The sequence below is a fragment of the Myotis myotis genome, unplaced genomic scaffold (assembly GCF_014108235.1).
Source record: "Myotis myotis isolate mMyoMyo1 unplaced genomic scaffold, mMyoMyo1.p scaffold_m19_p_10, whole genome shotgun sequence".
In the NCBI taxonomy this organism is placed as follows: domain Eukaryota; kingdom Metazoa; phylum Chordata; class Mammalia; order Chiroptera; family Vespertilionidae; genus Myotis; species Myotis myotis.
The window spans coordinates 42,766,691-42,786,720 of NW_023416314.1; the positions used below are offsets into that span (position 1 = coordinate 42,766,691).

At 37.2% G+C, this 20,030-nt stretch overlaps 3 protein-coding genes across 3 annotated transcripts; all 3 read left to right on the forward strand.

Annotated features, from left to right (window-relative positions):
* The first annotated feature begins 1,306 nt into the window (after positions 1-1,306).
* Positions 1,307-2,260, forward strand: LOC118663075 (olfactory receptor 51J1). The gene is given in 3 exon segments (XM_036322409.1): positions 1,307-1,607; positions 1,610-1,866; positions 1,868-2,260. Coding segments are annotated over 3 exon segments (951 nt in total).
* An 8,291-nt stretch (positions 2,261-10,551) lies between these two features.
* LOC118663087 (olfactory receptor 51Q1-like) lies at positions 10,552-11,514 on the forward strand. Its single transcript, XM_036322433.1, has one exon. The coding sequence runs from the start codon at positions 10,567-10,569 to the stop codon at positions 11,512-11,514; it is 948 nt and encodes a 315-aa protein (XP_036178326.1). The 5' UTR covers positions 10,552-10,566.
* A 5,695-nt stretch (positions 11,515-17,209) lies between these two features.
* Positions 17,210-18,178, forward strand: LOC118663092 (olfactory receptor 51Q1-like). The gene has a single exon (XM_036322443.1). The coding sequence runs from the start codon at positions 17,210-17,212 to the stop codon at positions 18,176-18,178; it is 969 nt and encodes a 322-aa protein (XP_036178336.1).
* Positions 18,179-20,030: the final 1,852 nt, after the last annotated feature.

Here is a 20,030-nt window from a genome sequence, read left to right on the forward strand (position 1 = left end):
ATTCTGCTACAGCTTTATTTGGCCCATTTTCTAATTTTAAAATGGAAAACATATTAAAAATGAAATGCATGCACCATAGTACATGCCCTATGACAGTTAGAATGATGGATGGGCTCTAAGAAGGAATAACCAATAAAAAATAAATATATATATTTAAGTTGCAGAGAAGTTTTCTGAGTAGGGCCAGAATTCTGTGTTGCCAGGACCCTGTATGGTACATGGCATAAAGGAGTGCTGATTGGTTACAGATGTGCAGAGCGAAGAACTGAATAACTGACATGTGATAGTGACATCCCTGTAAGTGCAGCAGCAGCTGGGCTGAATGAAGAAGTCACATCAGAGAAAATGCACACAGGATTTTAGCAAGTGTGTAAAATGTGCATGTGCAAATATGTGAGCAGATGTGTGTGGGGTGTGTGTGTGGCGGGGGGGCGGGCGCGGGGTGCAGGGGGTCAGTGGGTCATTGAATGAGTTGAAAAATGCCTTCTTGTGCTCGCCCAGACAGTACTCAGTTTAAAACACACCCAATTTGGGGAGTTGTGGTTTTATTTTCTCCCCTCTGCTGCCTTTTCCTGCCCAGCAGAACATTTCTTGACAGTCCATTCCCAGTGTTACTGCAGTGTGCTCAGAGGTGTGTCTAAGCCAGAAAGAAGTCCCAGTGGATGAGGCAGATTATCATTGAGAACTGTGAGTCAAGAAACTGGATATTATCATGACATAAATTTTTCATTAACATTAAGTCTGCATACAAATCTACCAAACTTGATTCCTGCCTTCTCCATTCTTTTCTAGTTTAATTTTGTAGTCGCTTGCTCCAGGCTCTAGCCACTGCCACTTCTCAGCCTAGATATATATATTCATTTATCAAGTACATTTAGCTGTTTTATATGCACTGTGCTCTTTGCCTTATATCTATGTATTTACCAGTAATATCTCTGTTCACCTATTTCTGATATTAGTCTATACTTATGCTGAGATTGAGTTTTCGTCAGGCATGTTCACACCAAGACAAGGCAGCCACTTCTTTCTTAGCAGATCCAAGGAGAACTACAATTTAGAGGAATAATTCTCTATCAGCTTTGAATTTCTCTGTGATGGAGACTGCAACCCCTTTACTGGTGGGAAGTTCCTGATGGTGGTCACCTGTCAGTTATCAAGTGTGAGATATTTGTCCACCTGTATCTGTGAGCTTTGTTTTCTTCTTCCCTTTCCCCAGTGTCCAGGGTTCTTCTCCGTAATAATGTTATCTCACTACTTTGTTTCTAATTTTCAAGGTAGCATCGATTTCATGGAATGAGATTTTAACATGAAGAACTCCAATAACTCTCTGGAATTCTTACCTGCAACATTCATTCTGGTTGGCATCCCAGGGCTGGAAGAAGAGCACATCTGGATGTCCATTCTCTTCAGCCTGGTGTACATTATTATCTTCCTTGGGAATGGCACCATTATTCATGTCATCAGAACAGACGCTGCCCTACACCAGCCCATGTACCTCTTTCTTGCCATGTTGGCTCTGGCTGAAGTTGGTGTCTCTGCATCCACTCTGCCTACAGTGCTAGGCATCTTCCTTTTTGGAACCACTGAGATTAGTTTTGATGCATGTCTCCTCCAGATGTTCTCCATCCATTCTTTCTCCATTATGGAGTCAGCTGTGTTGCTGGCCATGTCTGTCGACCGATTTGTGGCCATCTACAGCCCACTGCGCTATACAGCCATCCTAACCCTGCCCCGCATCTTTGGCACAGGAGCTGTCATTGGGCTGAAAAGCATTATGCTCATGGCCCCATTGCCCATGCTCTTACGGCGCCTGCCCTTCTGTGGTCACAATGCCCTCTCCCATTCTTATTGCCTTCACCCAAACCTCATCCATCTACCTTGTGGGGACATTTCTATCAATAATATCTATGGGCTTTTCATTGTTACCTCCACTTTTGGGCTGGATTCGCTACTCATTGTGGTCTCCTATGGGCTTATACTCCACACTGTACTGAATATTGCCACTAAGGAAGGGCGTAAGAAGGCACTGAACACATGTGGTTCACATGTCTGTGCTGTGCTTGCTTATTATGTGCCTATGATTGGCTTGTCAATGGTGCACCGTTTTGGTCACCATGTGTCCCCTTTGCTGCATGCTATGATGGCCAATGCTTATCTATTCTTCCCACCCGTTGTCAACCCCATTGTGTACAGCATTAAGACCAAGGAAATCCGCCATGGCATTGTCCGAATGCTATCAGAGAGGAGATCCAGAGTTTAGACAAAGGACAAAGTAGGGAGAAACATTTTTCTATAACCATAAGTGATCCTAGATTGCATATTATGCAAATGGTGTTACCTTAAAATAGGGTGTCTAATAGGAGGTTCTCCATAAGCTGGCTGAACTGGAGTGGGGGTGAAAATGGATTTGGATTATGTGTAAAAGAACAGTATAAAGAATTTGTTATTTTAAAAACATTTTTTTTTTTTTGTGACAAGAGGTTTTCTAGTACCTTGCATAGCTGGAGCAGAAAGCAAGAAAGGTTGTTTATGAAAACATAGCACTCCCCTTAAAGAAAGGTAGTTAGGAGCTGGAAGGTGTCTGAAAAATCTCTTGATCCCTGTTTTCTGGCAAAAGAGGAATTAAAATGGATTATATTCTCTTGAATTGTTGGTATGAGCTCAATAGCAATAGGACACACTAGTTAGCTCAAAGGAGGCTTCCCATACTGGCTCTGATGTGACATTCAGTCAACCCCAACAAGGTTCCAAATTGAAAATCCCAAAGATTACACATCTGTTCACAATGCAAAATTCTGAAGGTATCCCACCAGATTGCAAAATATTTAAAAGAGGCAAGTATTCCTTTATGGACATTTACATTTTCTATCTGATTAGATATTCTTTTATAAATGTTAGAAATAATGTAAAAAATTACATTTATATTTTTAGGGAAAGGAACTAAGACTTTTGAGATGCAAATATATACTAGGTGCTTTAATATTTCAGTCAATCTCCACAACAACCCTATGAGGTAAGATTAATGCAATTATGATTATTTTTTCAGATGAAAAGCTGATGTTTAGATATAGTAATCAACTTGATCAAACCTATACATCTAAGAGCTGGCAGTGGAATCTAGCTGTGTCAAACTCCAGTGTCTAAGCTAAGCTATTAATCTCTAAACTATACTGTCAACTGAGCAAGAACTACAGTTCCATGGATCCTTTTTACTAGTGAGTCAAGTAACATTAATTGAGTATGCTCAGTGGGTCAGGTACAAATCTAGGCCCTAGAGATAAAATGGTAATCAAAAAGACAAGGTCCCTTTCTTTCCACATGAATCTTAGAATATATATTATTTTCTAGTTCCATTCTTTTTAATCTTTATCACTCTATTTTCCTGAGGTCCAGTCTCAGAGACAACCTCAGAATCTGACAAAATCCCAGAAAATCACACAATGAATTGTCTATAAGTCTCTGGGTGTCTATGAAATTCAATAATGAGTATAATCCAATATGACTTTATGGAACAATATCAAGTTTGATTCCATATTTTTCTGCCATTACATTTATTATCCTAACTTAAAATTTAGATGTTTTGAAACTACTTTGATCCTTTATTTCCTCAACAGGACAACATGATAAGCCATTCTATTCAGAGAGTTATGAAGTTAAATTATGAATTAGAACATGAGAAAATGCATGAAATATTATAGGCACTTCCATATACAAGTGTATATGACTTTATTTCAGAACAATCCTCCTACCAAGAACAATTAGAAAAGTTAGAGAAGTATGTTGTAAATGACTTCAGAGAGCATTCAGTGAAACAAGGATATAAGATTCCAAAGATAAGGAAAACAGAAAAATGAGCCTGATGTTTAATATTACTTTCCCACTTCAGGAACTTGTTGATTTAAAAGTAATAGCTGGGCCTTAGCTGGTTTGGCTCAGTGTATAGAGTGCTGGCCTGTTGACCAAAGGATCCTGAGTTCGATTCTGGTCAAGGACACATTCACTGGTTGCGGGTCTTTCATCATTGATGTTTTTATCTAACTCTCTTTCTCCCTTCTTCTCTGAAGTCAAAAAAAATATTTTTTAAAATTAAACAAATTAAAGTAGTAGCTGGTAAAATGAAAAGAGCTTACAGCAAAAGACTGGAGTGAAGAGAAACAAAAATTGGAACACAAAGATCTTCCTAGATGGGGAAACTGGTAAATTCCAAGGCATTTACTTGGACTCCAGAAAAGTTACACCTTGAAATAAGGGAAAATTAGAAATAGACTAGCCTAATATAGTTTTATGTATTTTTTTTTAAATCAACTCACTATCTAATTTTACTACTCTGTAAGAATTAAGGTGAGCAGCCATTTCAGTTTTTTCCCAGGATTTTCTCACTTTATCTCAGGAAGTACCATATCCTAGAAAATTCCTCAGCCATAAGCTGAGATTGTTGGTCACTTTAATCAGAAATAAAATTAAATACTCTCAGTAGAAAGATATTAATCAGCATCTCAGATTATCCTTATAATTTTTCATGACAGTCATTGAAATAAAACCAGAAATGCAAAATACAAGATCTGAAAAAAATTAGGAGGAAAAAAAAGAGGTGAAAGGATTAGATCCACAAAAGATCCAGCTATTAGAGTTAACATACCCAGACATTAAAATAATTTTGATTAATATTGCCTAGAACATAAATTGCAAGGTGTAGATTTTTAACAATAAGTGAAAACTAATTAAAAATAAAATAAAAATGCCAGAATGAAAAAAAAATAACTGAAATTAAAAGCCCAATGGATGGGTTTAATCATATTATACACAATTAAAAAATAGAATCAAAGTACTGGAAAATAATTTAGAGTATACCCAGACTATATAAATGTGTAAAGATAAAACATAATAAAAATAATAAAAATAAAATATCCTTAAAGGATATATGGCATTTGCTGGAAAGGTCAAATACATGTCTAATTGGAGCCCCAAAAGAAAAACATCCTGGGGCAAAAGTTATATTTGAATATAATAACATAAACATTTTCAAAACTGATATAAAACATAAACCAAAGATTTAAGAAGCTTTTTACAGTTTAAATTTTATTAAATTTACATTTTAGTGTAAATGTTATTGACAATATTAGACATTCACAGAGTTGAATTTTTCTATTTGAAAATATTCACTGTTAATAATTCTGGTCCTTCCCCAAAGTCAACAAACACATTTTGTTTATTGTATTTCTTTTTATGAAAGCATTTATACAGAAACAAGAAATTATCTACATTTATACTTTTCCTAGTGAAAAATATGCACTGTTTTTTGTTTGATTTTTAATATACACATATATCTTTGAGATAATTCATAACCAGTACATGAAGACATCATCATTTATTTTTACATCTCATAATATTTCCTTTGAGTATCCTGGTACGTTGTATCTTGCCAGAATTTGCTTACCAGTTTCCAGTTGATGAATATTTAGTTTGCTTTCATTTATAAATAATATTATAGTAAATAATTTTGTATATATATATAAGCCAATTTGCACACATGTAAATGCATTTCTAAACTAAATTTTTAAAAGTGGAATTGCTGAGTAAATAATTTTTGTAGTTATAATTTTTATAGGTAAAATATTGTCATGTAAGTCAGACTTATTAATATTAACTGTTCCTCAGCAATTGTGAAAGTACTTCTTTCATCATACCCTTGCCAACCAGTCTGTTTTAACATTTTTTTAAAATTTGGGAAATATCCTAGCTAATAATAGACAAACATGGTAATTGACCATACCTTCTCTACACCTCCCATTGGCTAATCAGCATGATATGCAAATTAACAACAAAGATGGTGGCTAATTTGCATACTGCAGGCAGGGCAGGTCAGCACCATCCCACCTACCCCGCCGCCATACGGACCTGCTATCTGCGACCCAGGGTGGCAGGCGTCCTGACCCAGGGTGGCCGAGTGGGACAGCGTGGCTCCTCTGTCACCCCAGCTTCCTCATCACAACTCCCTTGGGGGCCTAAGCCTTTAGTTGAACATCCCCCGAGGGCTCCCTGGTTGCCAGAAGGATGTCTGACTGCAAGCTTAGGCCTGATCCCCTGGGGAGTGGGCCTAAGTCAACAGGTGGACATCTCCCAAGGGGTCCTGGACTGCAAATGGTTGCAGGCCAGGCTGAGGGACCCCCCAAGTGCACAAATTTTTGTGCACCGGTCCTCTAGTAATGAATAAAGAACTATCTCAATTTTACTTCAATTACTTTCTACTTTAAGTGAGAGTGAACAGCATTTCATAAGATCAAGAAATATTTGTATCTCCATTTATTATATCAGAACCCAGAATTTTTCTTTTTGCAAAGGGCCAGGCAGCGAATATTTTAGGTTTTGTGGGCCATACAGCTTCGTTCATAGCTATTTAATTATGCCCTTGTAGTGTGGGGGCAGCCATAGACAACACATAAATAAAGGAATATGAGTGTATTCAAATAAAACTTTTTATATGGACAGTAAATTTTGAATTTAACATAATTATCATATGTCAGAAAATATTGCTTTTTAAAAATATATTTTTTATTGATTTCAAAGAGGAAGGGAGAGGGAGAGAGAAACATCAATAATGAGAGAGAATCATTGATCAGCTGCCTCCTACACACACCCCCATTGAGGTTCCACCTGCAACCCAGCCATGTGCCCTAACCAGGAACCTTCTGGTTAACAGGTCAATGCTCAACCTCTGAGCTACACTGGTCAGGCTGCACTTTGTTTTTATTCAATCATTTAAAAATGTAAAAACAATTCTTACTTGTAAGGCATTCAAAAATACATGCATTTAATATTCCATTTCCTTAGAGAGGGTCTACACTCTTACTAAAGACAATAATAAAATTAATGGACTTCCCAATCCATCACCATCTTCTCTCCACTACCTTATTTTTAAAACATTTTATTAGGAAAATGTTCGAATATGAGTAGAATAGAGAATATTATGAAGAACTTTCATGTACTCTTTATTCAACCTTAACTTGAAGAATTATCAATATTTTATTAACTTTGACATTTTACTTTTCTACTAGTGAATATAGTGTTTAGCTCAATGCTTTATTTTTCTATTTTAAATCATGTCTTTTAAACCTTAACTACAAAAAATGGAGTAATCATATACTTAATGCTATACCCCAAATGCAATATAATACTACATTCCCAACCAGATTGTGTTCTTTACCTAACTTCTACATTTTCAAGGTTTATAACTTCATAATCAAAAGCTCCCTTTGAAGCAGTGGGAATTACATAGTGACGGATACTTCTTGGAGCCAAACTAGGTGCTAAAAGATAGGTAAACCAGATATGGGATGAAGACAAGCCATGTTTGTGGAAACACTGTGCCTTCGGTGGTAGAAACCAAAAGAAACGTTCGCGGTGAACACTCAAGCAGCTGCTGATTTCCACTGTCCAGAGAGAAGTTTAATCAAAATAATGTCCCATATAAAAATCCTACCCTATTTGTCTCTTGATGGCACTCATCACAGCTCCTTCTTTCCTGAGTAGAGATCCAGCCTTCCGGGGAATAAGTAAAGGACAATGCATCTTAATAATGAGGCTAATAATGTAAGACACTAGGAGAGGAAATCCCATTTTCCTTATAAGAGGGAATCTCATTTTGACTTTTGAATCTATCCAGAGATCTGAAATAGCTTCCCCCAAATCTTCAAGCTATATCAAATCTGAGTTTGGCCATATTTAAGATGACATCAAAGGGTAACTGTTCCAACATAATAGTCTTTCTCAAAACCACAGAAGCCACTGTAGGAAGCAGAAGGGAACTAATAATTACTGAGAAAAAAATATCTATCAGAATACAGCTGTCTTTCCCATGTCATCTAACAAAAGTGTCACATCCCCACAAGTCAGCTACCTCAATTATTGGTAATGCTTAGCACTCAGTAGATGTTAGAAGTGCTGTTATTTTTCCTGGTTCTGTCCCTTGGGGCCTCTGGTCTCAGAGCACAATCTCTATATTGCTGCAAAGTTCCTATAAGAGCCAGAGGCTTCCCCACCCACCTCCTGCATTCCATCCTGGGATATCCTGGACCATATGCAGCATTCAGCCGCAGAGAATAGAATACAAGACAGAGCGAGCATTGAAAGAATAAGAAAACACACAGGTAAGGCTGAACTGCTCCATGGATGATGAGTAATTAGGGGAGAGGTCACCTGGGAAATGAGAACAGGATGTGCTCCATAGAGATAGGAAGAGAATGCAGCCAACCAATGTCAAGGATATTTTCATAAGAGATGGGATGGGGATGTGACAGGTAGGGAACATGAAATGAATCAATTCATCAAGAGATACATCACTGTCCTCCAACTGAGTTCAAAAAGTATCCCTGATGCCATTGTCCTCAAAGATGAAGAGTTTTCAGTATGTGTTGGTAAGCATCAGCAGATGATCTATCAACAAACCCTGCCCTGAAAATTGGCCTTTTCTGGCTAGTATCCCCTCTGTTCTTATTTTCACTTGTCCTTCTCTCTGCCCTGCAAATGGCTCAACAAATCTCAGAAAAACGTAAGTTCAAGGAAAGCATGAAAGCATCTAATAAGGAATGAACAGGAGAGAGAGAGAGAGAGAGAGAGAGAGAGAGAGAGAGAGAGAGAGAGAGAGATCTCACATTCATATAACTTTCATTATAGTACATTGTAGAAATTGTCCTATTTTATTATTAGTTATTGTCATTAATCTCTTACTGGGCCTAATTTATAAATTAACCTTTATCATAAAAGTGTATATATAAAAGTTATTATTAAAAGATTTGATACTATCTGTGGTTTCAGACATCCATTGGGGGTCTTAAGTATCCCTCAAGGATAAGTGAGGATCTACTATACCACATGCATGAAAAAAAAAAATTGTGCCTATTATCAAAACAAAAACTAATGCAGGGACCCAAATTATGGTAAAAAAAAAATTCTGGATCAGAGCAAGAATGCAATGGACAATGAAACGCTAAATACTCCCAAGCTAGATGGCCTCTTGTAGCTATCATGTAGAAGTCATTTCCTAGAGACATGAACAAGATCTGCCCTACACAGGGCTTGGATGGGCACCACCACCATTTGTCTCTAGCATGTTCTTTCTTTTATGCTTTTACAAATGACCAAACATCTCTGTGATTAGCATGTTCTTTATTTCAGAAGTCTTAATTGCTCCACTACCTTAATCAAGGCCACTAAGACTCAGTGCTAAGAAGTTTTAAAAACCTTTGCTCTGGCCTCTTATCTTTTGACTTATAGTTTAAGTATTAAAAGACACACACATTCCTATTGTTTACTAATTTACTGGTAACTACTCAATGGCCTCTGCAATTTCTCTACAGTTTTGGCAGTCCCGTTATGTTTAATTTCTAAATGTTTGCCCATGTTTCCTTTCCTTGATCAGATTTTCTAGAGGATTTCAAATTACATTTATTCTTTCAAAGAAATAATTTTTGTATGTTTTTACCCTTTTTTGTCCAATTCAAATTAATTCAATGTTTATTTTATCCTTTTTCATTTTTAAAAAACTTCATCTTATATATTTCCTAAATTCTTGAGTTTAATGATTTCCCAGCAATTCTTAGTTTGGCATTTATGAAAATTTTAGAGGGAATATGCTTAGATTTAGTAAATAATAGCCCATTAATAAATTTGTGCATTTTCTGATAAAGAAGTCCACAACTTTTCTTATCAGAACATTCTAAAAATTAATAATCATTTCTTTAATAAAGCTCTATTTATTATTTTATTTAAAGAATAAAAACCTGCATTTCTTGCCTGTGGGGCAGTATAGCCCTCTTCTTTAGAACATATAATCTACAGAAATTGTTTGCAAATCTTCAAATTAATTCACTACTCAGACCACTTTAGTTTAGCTTATTTTCCTATGATTCTACTGACGTTTCTTCCCAAAAGGTTACTACCTACATCAAAGCCCTAAATTGAATAGACTCTTTTCAGTATTTATATTATTGAGTATCTGAGAAGCACTAAACTCTGGTGACCATATCTTTTATCTTTTTTGCTTCTGTGACTCCTATTTTTTTTTGTTTTTCACCCACATCTCTGAATTTTTCTTTGCTTCTTCTCCTGCATCTACCAAATTGCTAAATTTTACATTTTTTTAATAAAGCTGAGCTCAGTTTCTTTCTATTCTCACCCTAAATTCTTGCCTATGTTAGCATATCATCTCCTAGCTTCTCAGCTACCATCAGTATGCCATGGTCTCCCCTATGTCCAGCAGGCTTCTTCTCTGTCTTGGATGTCATACCTATTTGCTTAGTTTTCATTTCTCTAGGATAGCTGCTATGACCATCGAATTCAATTGTACAATCTGAACCTGTGATCTTTTTCCCAAAATCGGCTTCTATTCCAATACTCCAGGAAAAAGTAAGTGTTACTATTTTCCATGTAGTTGCAGAGAGTCCTCAGTCCTGTGTGTTAGTGCTCTGGCTAACTGGATCCTGGATTGAACAGATAAAGAATCTATGGCAGTATCACACTGATGGAATTCTTATTACAGAACAGATTCTGGTTTTGCATTCATCCATCATGTCCGAGGTAACTAACACCACCAAAGGCCCCTTTTACTTCATACTCACGGGCATTCCTGGATTTGAAGATTCCCACATCTGGATCTCCATCCCCTTCTGCTGTCTCTACACCCTCTCCATCTTGGGCAACACCACCATTCTCAATGTCATACGCACAGAGCCATCCCTCCACCAGCCCATGTACCTATTTCTCTCCATGCTGGCCCTGACTGACCTGGGTCTCACCCTCACCACTCTGCCCACTGTTATGCAGCTCCTCTGGTTCAATATTCGTAAGATCAGTTTTGAATCTTGTTTTGCCCAGTTTTTCTTCCTCCATGGATTCTCCTTTATGGAATCTTCTGTGTTGTTGGCCATGTCCTTCGACCGCTATGTGGCCATCTGCCGCCCCCTCCATTATGCCACCATCCTCACCAGTGAAGTCATTGGCAAGATCGGGTTAGCCATCATTTGCCGCTGTGTTCTGGCTGTTCTTCCCTCCCTTTTCCTGCTCAAGCGCCTGCCCTTCTGCCGCTCGCACCTTCTCTCTCACTCCTACTGTCTCCACCAGGACATGATTCGCCTGGTCTGTGGTGACATCCGGTTCAACAGCTGGTATGGATTTGCTCTGGTTTTGCTCATTATTGTGATGGACCCTCTGCTCATTGTGCTCTCCTACTCACTCATCCTGATAAGTATCTTGGGCACAGCCACATGGACAGAGAGGCTCCGGGCCCTCAATAACTGTCTATCTCACATTCTGGCTGTTCTGGTTCTCTATGTTCCCATGGTTGGCTTATCTATGACCCACCGCTTTGCCAAGCATGCTTCTCCACTGGTCCATGTTATCATGGCCAATATGTACCTGTTGGCACCTCCTGTGATGAACCCCATTATTTATAGTGTAAAAACTAAGCAGATCCGCCAGGGAATGTTCCGATTACTCTTCCAGAGGAAAGTGCACTGACTATGCGAATTTAAGTTTACAGAAGTAGTTGTATATAAATGCATGGAGTCAAGAGCAGGAATACTACCATCAAAACTGTAAGCAGCATTCATTGGATAAGGAATAGCTTCTGTATAAGAAGGTCCTAATGTAAAACAAAATAAATCATTTTTCTTTGACTAGAAGTTAAAAGACCTAAAGTTTCTTATACTCTATTTATTCTTCAATAGTCACCCGACTTTGAGAAAAATTTAAAAATATACACAATCTCTGTTCTGCTTTCTTTGCAGAGATGTTGTTATTAAGATGTGGTAAAGTATAAAATTCTACTTTATAAATTTAAAGTTCCAGTTACTGTATAAAGATATATTTGGAAGCTGTAACATGTTCACACCTTGTAAAGTTCCTGAAGCAAATGTCAGATTTTAATTAAAAACAGATGCTCTTCTAACCGCAATCTGCAATAATAAAAGAGAATCTTCCTAAAGTAGGAGGTCAAATTGAAAAAAGAAAGGCCATTGTGGACATCAGTGCTACTTGGGGGAAAAAATAAACACCAAACATAAAAGACAAAGTGCAAATAGCTTGGGGGTTTTGAGAAACTGTTGCACTAATATTCACTGCAAAGTTCAATTAAACTCAAGGTAGAATTATGATTCACAGAAATGGTAACTACTGCTGAAAGAAGATAGTAGATGGAGTTATGAGACAGACCATCTCTGGAAGATAAACATGAAATGAGCTTGAATGTTGAGCGTGAACGTGTAGAAACAACTATGGTTTGATTATGATTAGACTTGCTTTCTGGACTGGCTCAGGTTGTACTCCTACCTTGTTGTGAGCCTTTGATTAGTCATCATGACTTGCTAATAAATGAGCTGGGAGAGTTGTTTAACTTTTCGGAGTCACAGCTTCTTTTATCATGAAATGTACACAATTATGCCTTCATAACTGGTATTAATGAATATTACATAGAAAACACGGGTAACCTGCCTTAAATGTGCAGGAATACTTTTGCTAAAGGAACATGAAGTGATGAGGAGGAAGCTTTCTCAGTAAAAGTGTAAGTAGTATCAGACAGGGGTAAAGAATGAAGGTTGTGGAAAGAAGTTTTTAATGTAAATAAAGAAATACTACTGTTTGGAATATAGAGAGTTCTAAATAAAAGTTGTTTTCTTTCATTCACTAATCCCATTCAGTGATATTTTCAATTGTTATCTGCAGATATATATATATAGAGGGAGAGAGTGTCTAGGGATTTTCACTAAACCACCTGATAGATCGAGGATATCTCGATATGCGTTACAATTCTCACCTCTCACCTCTCACTTCTCAGACACCCTAAACAAGATTATATACATTGATCTCAATAACAGAAACAATCCAGGAATTAAAGAGAATTAAGTCTTGGAACTACATGTAGATTAATAATCTATATAGAAAAACATTAATATTTTTAAAGTTTATAATAAATTTTTAAATAAGTGTCTCACCACATATTTAGGTGTGCCTCAGAATATGTTCCTATGTTTAATGAGATTTCATCAATTGTCAGGGCCACAATCTTAGCACCATTTCAAGGGGGATGGTCGGGACTTGAATTGATTTTAGAGAACAACTCACTTAGGATGTGGCCCACATCAGTTGTCCAGGGCTAATGACCCATCTCCCAAGTTATGAAATCAGATCATCTTAAATTATGTATTTTTAAAACTAAGTTTATTAAAAAGGTGTCTTTTCCTCACTATATAATTTAATTTTATTGTGGATCAAAGAGCAGATACAGTAAAGTAACAACAATAATCTGCTGCTGAATAAAATATGCTGTTGTCACAAAAATAAAGCATTCAAAAATATATAATTATTACATTTATCATGGCCCTGACTTTCTCTTTATTCAAAGGGAGATTAATCATAATAGATTTAGCCCAGCCAGTGTGGCTCAGCATTTGAGCATCAACCCAGGAACCAAGAGGTCACCTGGTCAGGGAGCATGGCAAGGTTGTGGGCTTGATCTCCAGTAGAGGGCATGCAGGACATAGCTGATCAATGATGATTCTCTCTCATCAATGTTTCTATCACTATATCCCTCTCCCTTCCTCTCTCTCTAAAATCAATAAAAACATGTTATAAAAAGTCATAAAAAACTTATAAAACAACAAACTATCAAACAATATGGGATGTCTTTTTCCCTCCTCATTATTTATATACTGCTAGTGGAACTGTGTTCTTGTTGTTGTTGAGTAGGTAAGCAACCACTGATAACTGGTATGACACAAATTATATCATGACAATAGCCATAGGAGAGAGAAACATGTAAAATGTAAAAACTAGGAGTATTAGTCTCAGAAAAGTAAGTGAACTTTCTATCATTACACAGTTAGCAAGTGGCATAATTTTCAGGAATCATCCTGGGCCTTTGTTTTCTTCCTCTATCTTTTCTTGCTAGCAGTCTCCTTGACTCTCACAGCATCAATTACCTTATATGTATATATAACTGCCAAATCTTTATCCAAAGATTAAAATTTTTTATTGATCTCCAGAACTATATACCTAATTTTCATCTCTATTAGGATGACTTACTGTCATCTCAAACCCAGTATGTCTGAAACTGTACCAATTACCTACTACCCTTAGTTCTAACAACACCCTCTCTCCATCACACCAAACACACACACACACACACACACACACACACACACACACACACTATACACATCATACATACTATAATACATCATCTGCATTCATTTTCTGACATTATTTCATATCTTGATAAATACCAAATCCCTACCTACTATAGAAGTGAAAGAAACCCAATGATGATGTAAATATACACATTTATAAATATTATATATAAATATTAGTGTCCTGGTGCACGGATTTGTGCAAATTGAAAGGAAATTAATTAGAAGAAATATTTTAATATAGCTATTTGAGTCTTACTAATGAAAAGAAAATAGGATTCTACTGAGTCTCCTACAGGACTTCTGTGAGGATCAAATGAGATGAGGCACTTGAAAATGCTTCACAAACATTTGGTTAAAGTGTAAAATGTTTGCACCTGGCTATAAAGCAAGTTGTGTTCCTGGGCTGAAGAAACTCCAAGGATGCTGGTCTCTAGGGAGAGTAAGCCAGGCATTGATACTTGACGTCATTACTCAGCGCTCACAGCCACCATTTCTGAGCTGGGCTAGGCTATAGGATGCATTTTATGCCATAGGGTCTTGGCAGTGCTGACTGCTATTTGGTGGGCTGTTGCTCCGGGTTGGTGGCAGGGCCTGTGTCCCACCTGGGGGAAGCCAAGTGTTGGTTTGTTGGTGCCAGGTCCATGGTGCCGTTTCTTTGTAAATGGCAAGTGCACATCATGGCAGCTCCTTCATTGAGTGTCTGCCCAGTGGTGGTCAGTGTGCGTCATAGCTACCGGTCAGATGGTCAGACAGTCGAACGGACACTTAGGCATATATATATATATATATATATATATATATATATATATCACATATATATACCAATATATTTATGTACTAATATATATGTATATTACATGCATAGTAAATATTACATGCATATAAATATATAAATAATATTGACCACTTAGTCTCTTTCTACTTTTTTATTATTTTGTTATATAAGGCAAATTAACTATTTTTAGGATAAAGTTTTAGTCTCATTTAAAATCATTTCCTCATCATTTCATTCCAGAATTGAATTTTATGACACAAAATGTGTGAATGATTTCATGTGGTAATTGTGCTAAAATTGTTTTCTAGAAATTATTATGCACATTTTACTTCCTTATGAAAGTACAATACTCCTCATTATTATGGCCTTATCTGCACAGCATGATGTTCTAAAAAAAAGCCTCTGTTATTTTGAAAAGTTTAAAACATTGTTTATAGTATTTGATTTTTTATTATTGCATTCTTGGGTAAGGTGGTTTTGTAATACATATTATATTGTGAAGCCATTGAAATATGCTTGCTTATAATTGAATTTCCGTATTTGTTGTGAACTTTGTTATAGTCCTGTTAATCTATTGTGCTACTAATAATGATAAATATTAATACTTTTACTTTTTTTAGGATATCAATTCTTTCTATAGCATGTTTTCATAAATGGTTTTGAAAGTTTATTTTAAATTTCTCCATTTTTTATTATAGAGAAAAATTCAATTTTTTTATTCCATCTACTCATCTTTTCATCTGTGATTTGTTTTTACTGCTTCTATGTTTAGATAGTCCTCCTCAATGAAAAATTAAAATGCTTATATTGTTTTCTCTAATTTTTGTTAGTGATTTACATTAAATTACTTTATCCACTTGGAATATAATTTTGTGCAAATCATTAAGTGTGCCATCAAATAGCTAACTAATAAACAGTTTTTCTTTCTAGTTCAGTGTTGATATGGCTATCAATATTTACTTATTGTATAAATATATTAGAAAAGTTGATCTTTGTGGTTTCCAGAGGTTGACTGCAAGGTGATTGCTTCTTGAAAGTGGTGCATGACATTCTTTTTACCTGTAGCTATCCTGTCCCTTGTAGTCCTGCCCCAACTTCAGACTGCTTACAGAAGAAAGTTTCCTGGAACCAATTTTTTAAGAGATTGTACATTTCAAGCATCAGCATGTATTTTCAAATCATATTCAAGAAATTATAAAAAACAGAGCTTCCATGTGTGTTTCTACTTGCTACTCAATGAGGATACTGGGGGCAGAAAAGCCGCTCAGGGACAAAGCTGACATCCTGGCTTCCCAGTGGACCCCAGGTCTCAAGATGCCTCTTCATTATAATCCTGAAGGGACCTGCCACACTCCCCCTCTTCCAGCCTAGAGATTTGCAAAAGCTTATAATTTAGCTATCCTGTGGGTCAAACACAGAAGACAAAATCTAAATATAAAGAAGAGGGTACCAACCACAGGCAGGAGAAATCACAGGTAAGACTCCTCTGTGGATGTTCAGGATAAAGAAGGAGAGGGTGATGACTACTGTTAGAAAATGCAATAAATTAATACCAGTAATGCACTTAGGGCATTAACTAAACATAGAAAGCAATCAATAAGTGTGATAGTGCTCATCTGGGCTCGACTCTCACTTCCCTCCTACACACTCTGCCCTTTGCTTCCAGTTACATTTTGTTATTGCGTAAATGCAATCCACAGCATCAGATGACATTAATTCATGAGAATAAGAAGACAGATCAGAAATAAGCACTAACCTAGAGTGAATCTGACCTGAGTGTATGATGAAATAAACAGGAGGTAAAGAAAAAAATGGTGATGACTTCAGAACAAGGGAAACAGGCGAAAATGCTGTTATCCAAGAAAATTTAAAAGGAGACTGGATTAAAAACATATATTGGCCATTACATTTTCATTTTGGAGTTAATTTTAAGTCTTTATGAGAATGGAATTGGTAGCAGAATTTGGATGAAAGGCAGATTCCAGGGGTCTAAGAACTTAACGGGAGTGGTAAAACAGAAACAGGAGAATTAAAAACATGTTTCTCGTGAATTAATATGTTGAGTTTTCAGGGAATAAGGTTTGTATGAAAGCAATCTCTGCAGAGATGGGATAAAGACAAGCAATCATTGTGTTCTTCTATCTTTCCTTAGTTTCCCAACAATTCTAAACCTTTATTTGGGTAAAGTTAGGTCAAAATAGGGCAAAAACAGAAATCATATTTGTGTTCTTTCTGAGCAAAGACTCTCAACATGAAGCCACATTCCTCAGTCATGTTCGAAATGACTAACACCACCAAAGAATCTTTCTACTTCATCCTCACGGGCATCCCTGGATTTGAGGCATCCCACATCCGGATCTCCATCCCCTTCTGCTGTCTCTACACCATCTCCATCTTGGGCAACACCACCATTCTCAATGTCATACGCACAGAGCCATCCCTCCGCCAGCCCATGTACCTATTTCTCTCCATGCTGGCCCTGACTGACCTGGGTCTCACCCTCACCACTCTGCCCACTGTTATGCAGCTCCTCTGGTTCAACATTTGTGAGATCAGCTTTGAAGCTTGCTTTGCACAGGTATTTTTTATTCATACATTCTCCTTTATGGAATCTTCTGTGTTGTTGGCCATGTCCTTCGACCACTATGTGGCCATCTGCCGCCCCCTCCATTATGCCACCATCCTCACCAGTGAAGTCATTGGCAAGATTGGGTTAGCCATCATTTGCCGCTGTGTTCTGGCTGTTCTTCCCTCCCTTTTCCTGCTCAAGTGCCTGCCCTTCTGCCGCTCGCACCTTCTCTCTCACTCCTACTGCCTCCACCAGGACATGATTCGCCTGGTCTGTGGTGACATCCGGTTCAACAGCTGGTATGGATTTGCTCTGGTTTTGCTCATTATTGTGATGGACCCTCTGCTCATTGTGCTCTCCTATGCGATGATTCTAAAAAGTGTCTTCAGAATAGCCTCCTTGGTTGAGAGACTTCGAGCCCTAAACAACTGTCTGTCCCACATTTTGGCTGTTCTGGTTCTCTATGTTCCCATGGTTGGCGTATCCATGACCCACCGCTTTGCCAAGCATGCTTCTCCACTGGTCCATGTTATCATGGCCAATATCTACCTGTTGGCACCTCCTGTGATGAACCCCATCATCTACAGTGTAAAGACTAAACATATCCGCCATGGAATTATGCGCCTTCTTTCCCAAAGAAATACACATTAAAGATGAAAGAATAATTGCGTTAAATTACTAAGGACTTTGATTCATAGGCTTGTGGGGAAAGTACAGTAAGAATTGCTAAATGGAGACAGAGACTGTGAAATAAAATGCCACTCTATTTTTAAGGCAGTATGACATAATTTTAGCTTTTAACGGATGTTTGGCTTGGAAGAGCTGGAAGTAAGTGTTCTATCTAAAAGAGATGCAGATATGAGTTGATTGATATCTAGCACACTTTATCAGCTATGCCAGCGGGATGAGCTTCATCAATTGAATATATATCTGTTTAAGCTGTGTGTGTTTTTCCTTTTGGATATTCTTTTTTTCCCAAGGGGTTGGTTAAATAAGTAAGAAGGAAACACTTTGTTGTCGCTCCCACTACCTGTTCTCTTAACTCACTTAGGTGGTCAGGTTAACACTAGCTCCATGGCCCTGAGGGGGACCTACTGGCTGTGTGCTTTGACTTTCTCTTGTGAAAGACTGGAAAATCTTTGAAGGAGAATGGATACACAGCAAGTTTCTTAGCTATTCAGGTTTGCCTAATCAACAACACACATCATGATTTCAGCAGACCTAATAACTACATGCAGAGTCTAAATCAGGGCAGGGTGTTTAGATCCCCCACAGCTAGAACAAGATTCCTGCCTTGCTAGAAGTCCTTAGTATTTAGAATTTTAAATAGGTGTACAGTCATATTTGTAGGAATAGGAACTCAATTTTCAGACCAAAACAGACTGTTAAAAATATATATCTCAATGTCCTTAATGAGACTTAATTTCTAGGGGCAGGTTCCCCTTAGCACCATGGATTTTGTATTAGAAAATACTCTTGTAAAGGGATACGATCTTATTGACTATAAAGATTATTTTGTTTAAACTAGGTAAGCTCTCTCAGAAATATCAGTTTGAAAGGCAGCCATAATATTGGTCACAGCTCCTCATTACTTAATTCATGGGGTCTAGGTGGCCAATATTAGGGCTAACTTAGATTTGAATAAAAATACGAAGGGTTTCCATTGAAGCATAGAGGGAGGGAAGATTAAGAGGTAAAAGCAGAGAATAAGTGAAGAAGGGATCTCTTCCTTTTCAAATACCCTTCCTCCCCCACTTTCCATGTCTTTATCCAGAGCCTAGAAGTTAGCATGTTTCTTTAGACAACCATGAATCAGCTGGTGTAGCTAAATAAATTTTAGAATCAAAAGCATATGCAATGTCAGAATATGGGAAATTAGGACCAAGAAATCTAATGTCAAAAAAGTCAAGAAAATGTATCAAAGGAGACTTTTTTATTTTTCAGTGGATGATACAGGCTTGATAATGTCCCAAAAAACATAAGGGAAAAACATACATCTTGAGATTATGCCAGTTTTTTTTAGAAGGAGCATATGATATCAATAATAATCTCTTGTTCAGAGCTATCTATCAATTGAATTTTATTGTCGCAAATTATTACCTGAAGACAATGCCCACATTTTTTAAATATTTTTTATTAATTTCAGAGTTAATGTTGGTAGCCTTTGGTCTCCATAGGCCCAAGAAACCAAGGTGAAAATATTTTAAAAATATTTTTATTGATTTCACAGAGGAAGGGAGATGGAGAGAGAGATAGAAACATCAATGATGATAGAGAATCATTGATTGGCTGCCTCCTGCATGCCCCCTATTGGAGGTTGAGCCCACAACCTGGGCCTATGCCCTGACCTGGAATCCAACTGTGACCTTTGGGTTCATAGGTTGACACTCAACCACGGAGCCACCCAGCTGGGCCAATGGCCAAATAAAGACTCAATCCGGAAATCTGTCCTTATCCTTTGTTCTTCTACATTTTCTATTGTTTTCTTTCCCTAGAAAAAAAT

Excerpts from the sequence above, each read along its gene's own strand:
- LOC118663092 (XM_036322443.1), top strand. The coding sequence starts at position 17,210 with ATGAAGCCACATTCCTCAGTCATGTTCGAAATGACTAACACCACCAAA.
- LOC118663087 (XM_036322433.1), top strand. The coding sequence starts at position 10,567 with ATGTCCGAGGTAACTAACACCACCAAAGGCCCCTTTTACTTCATACTC.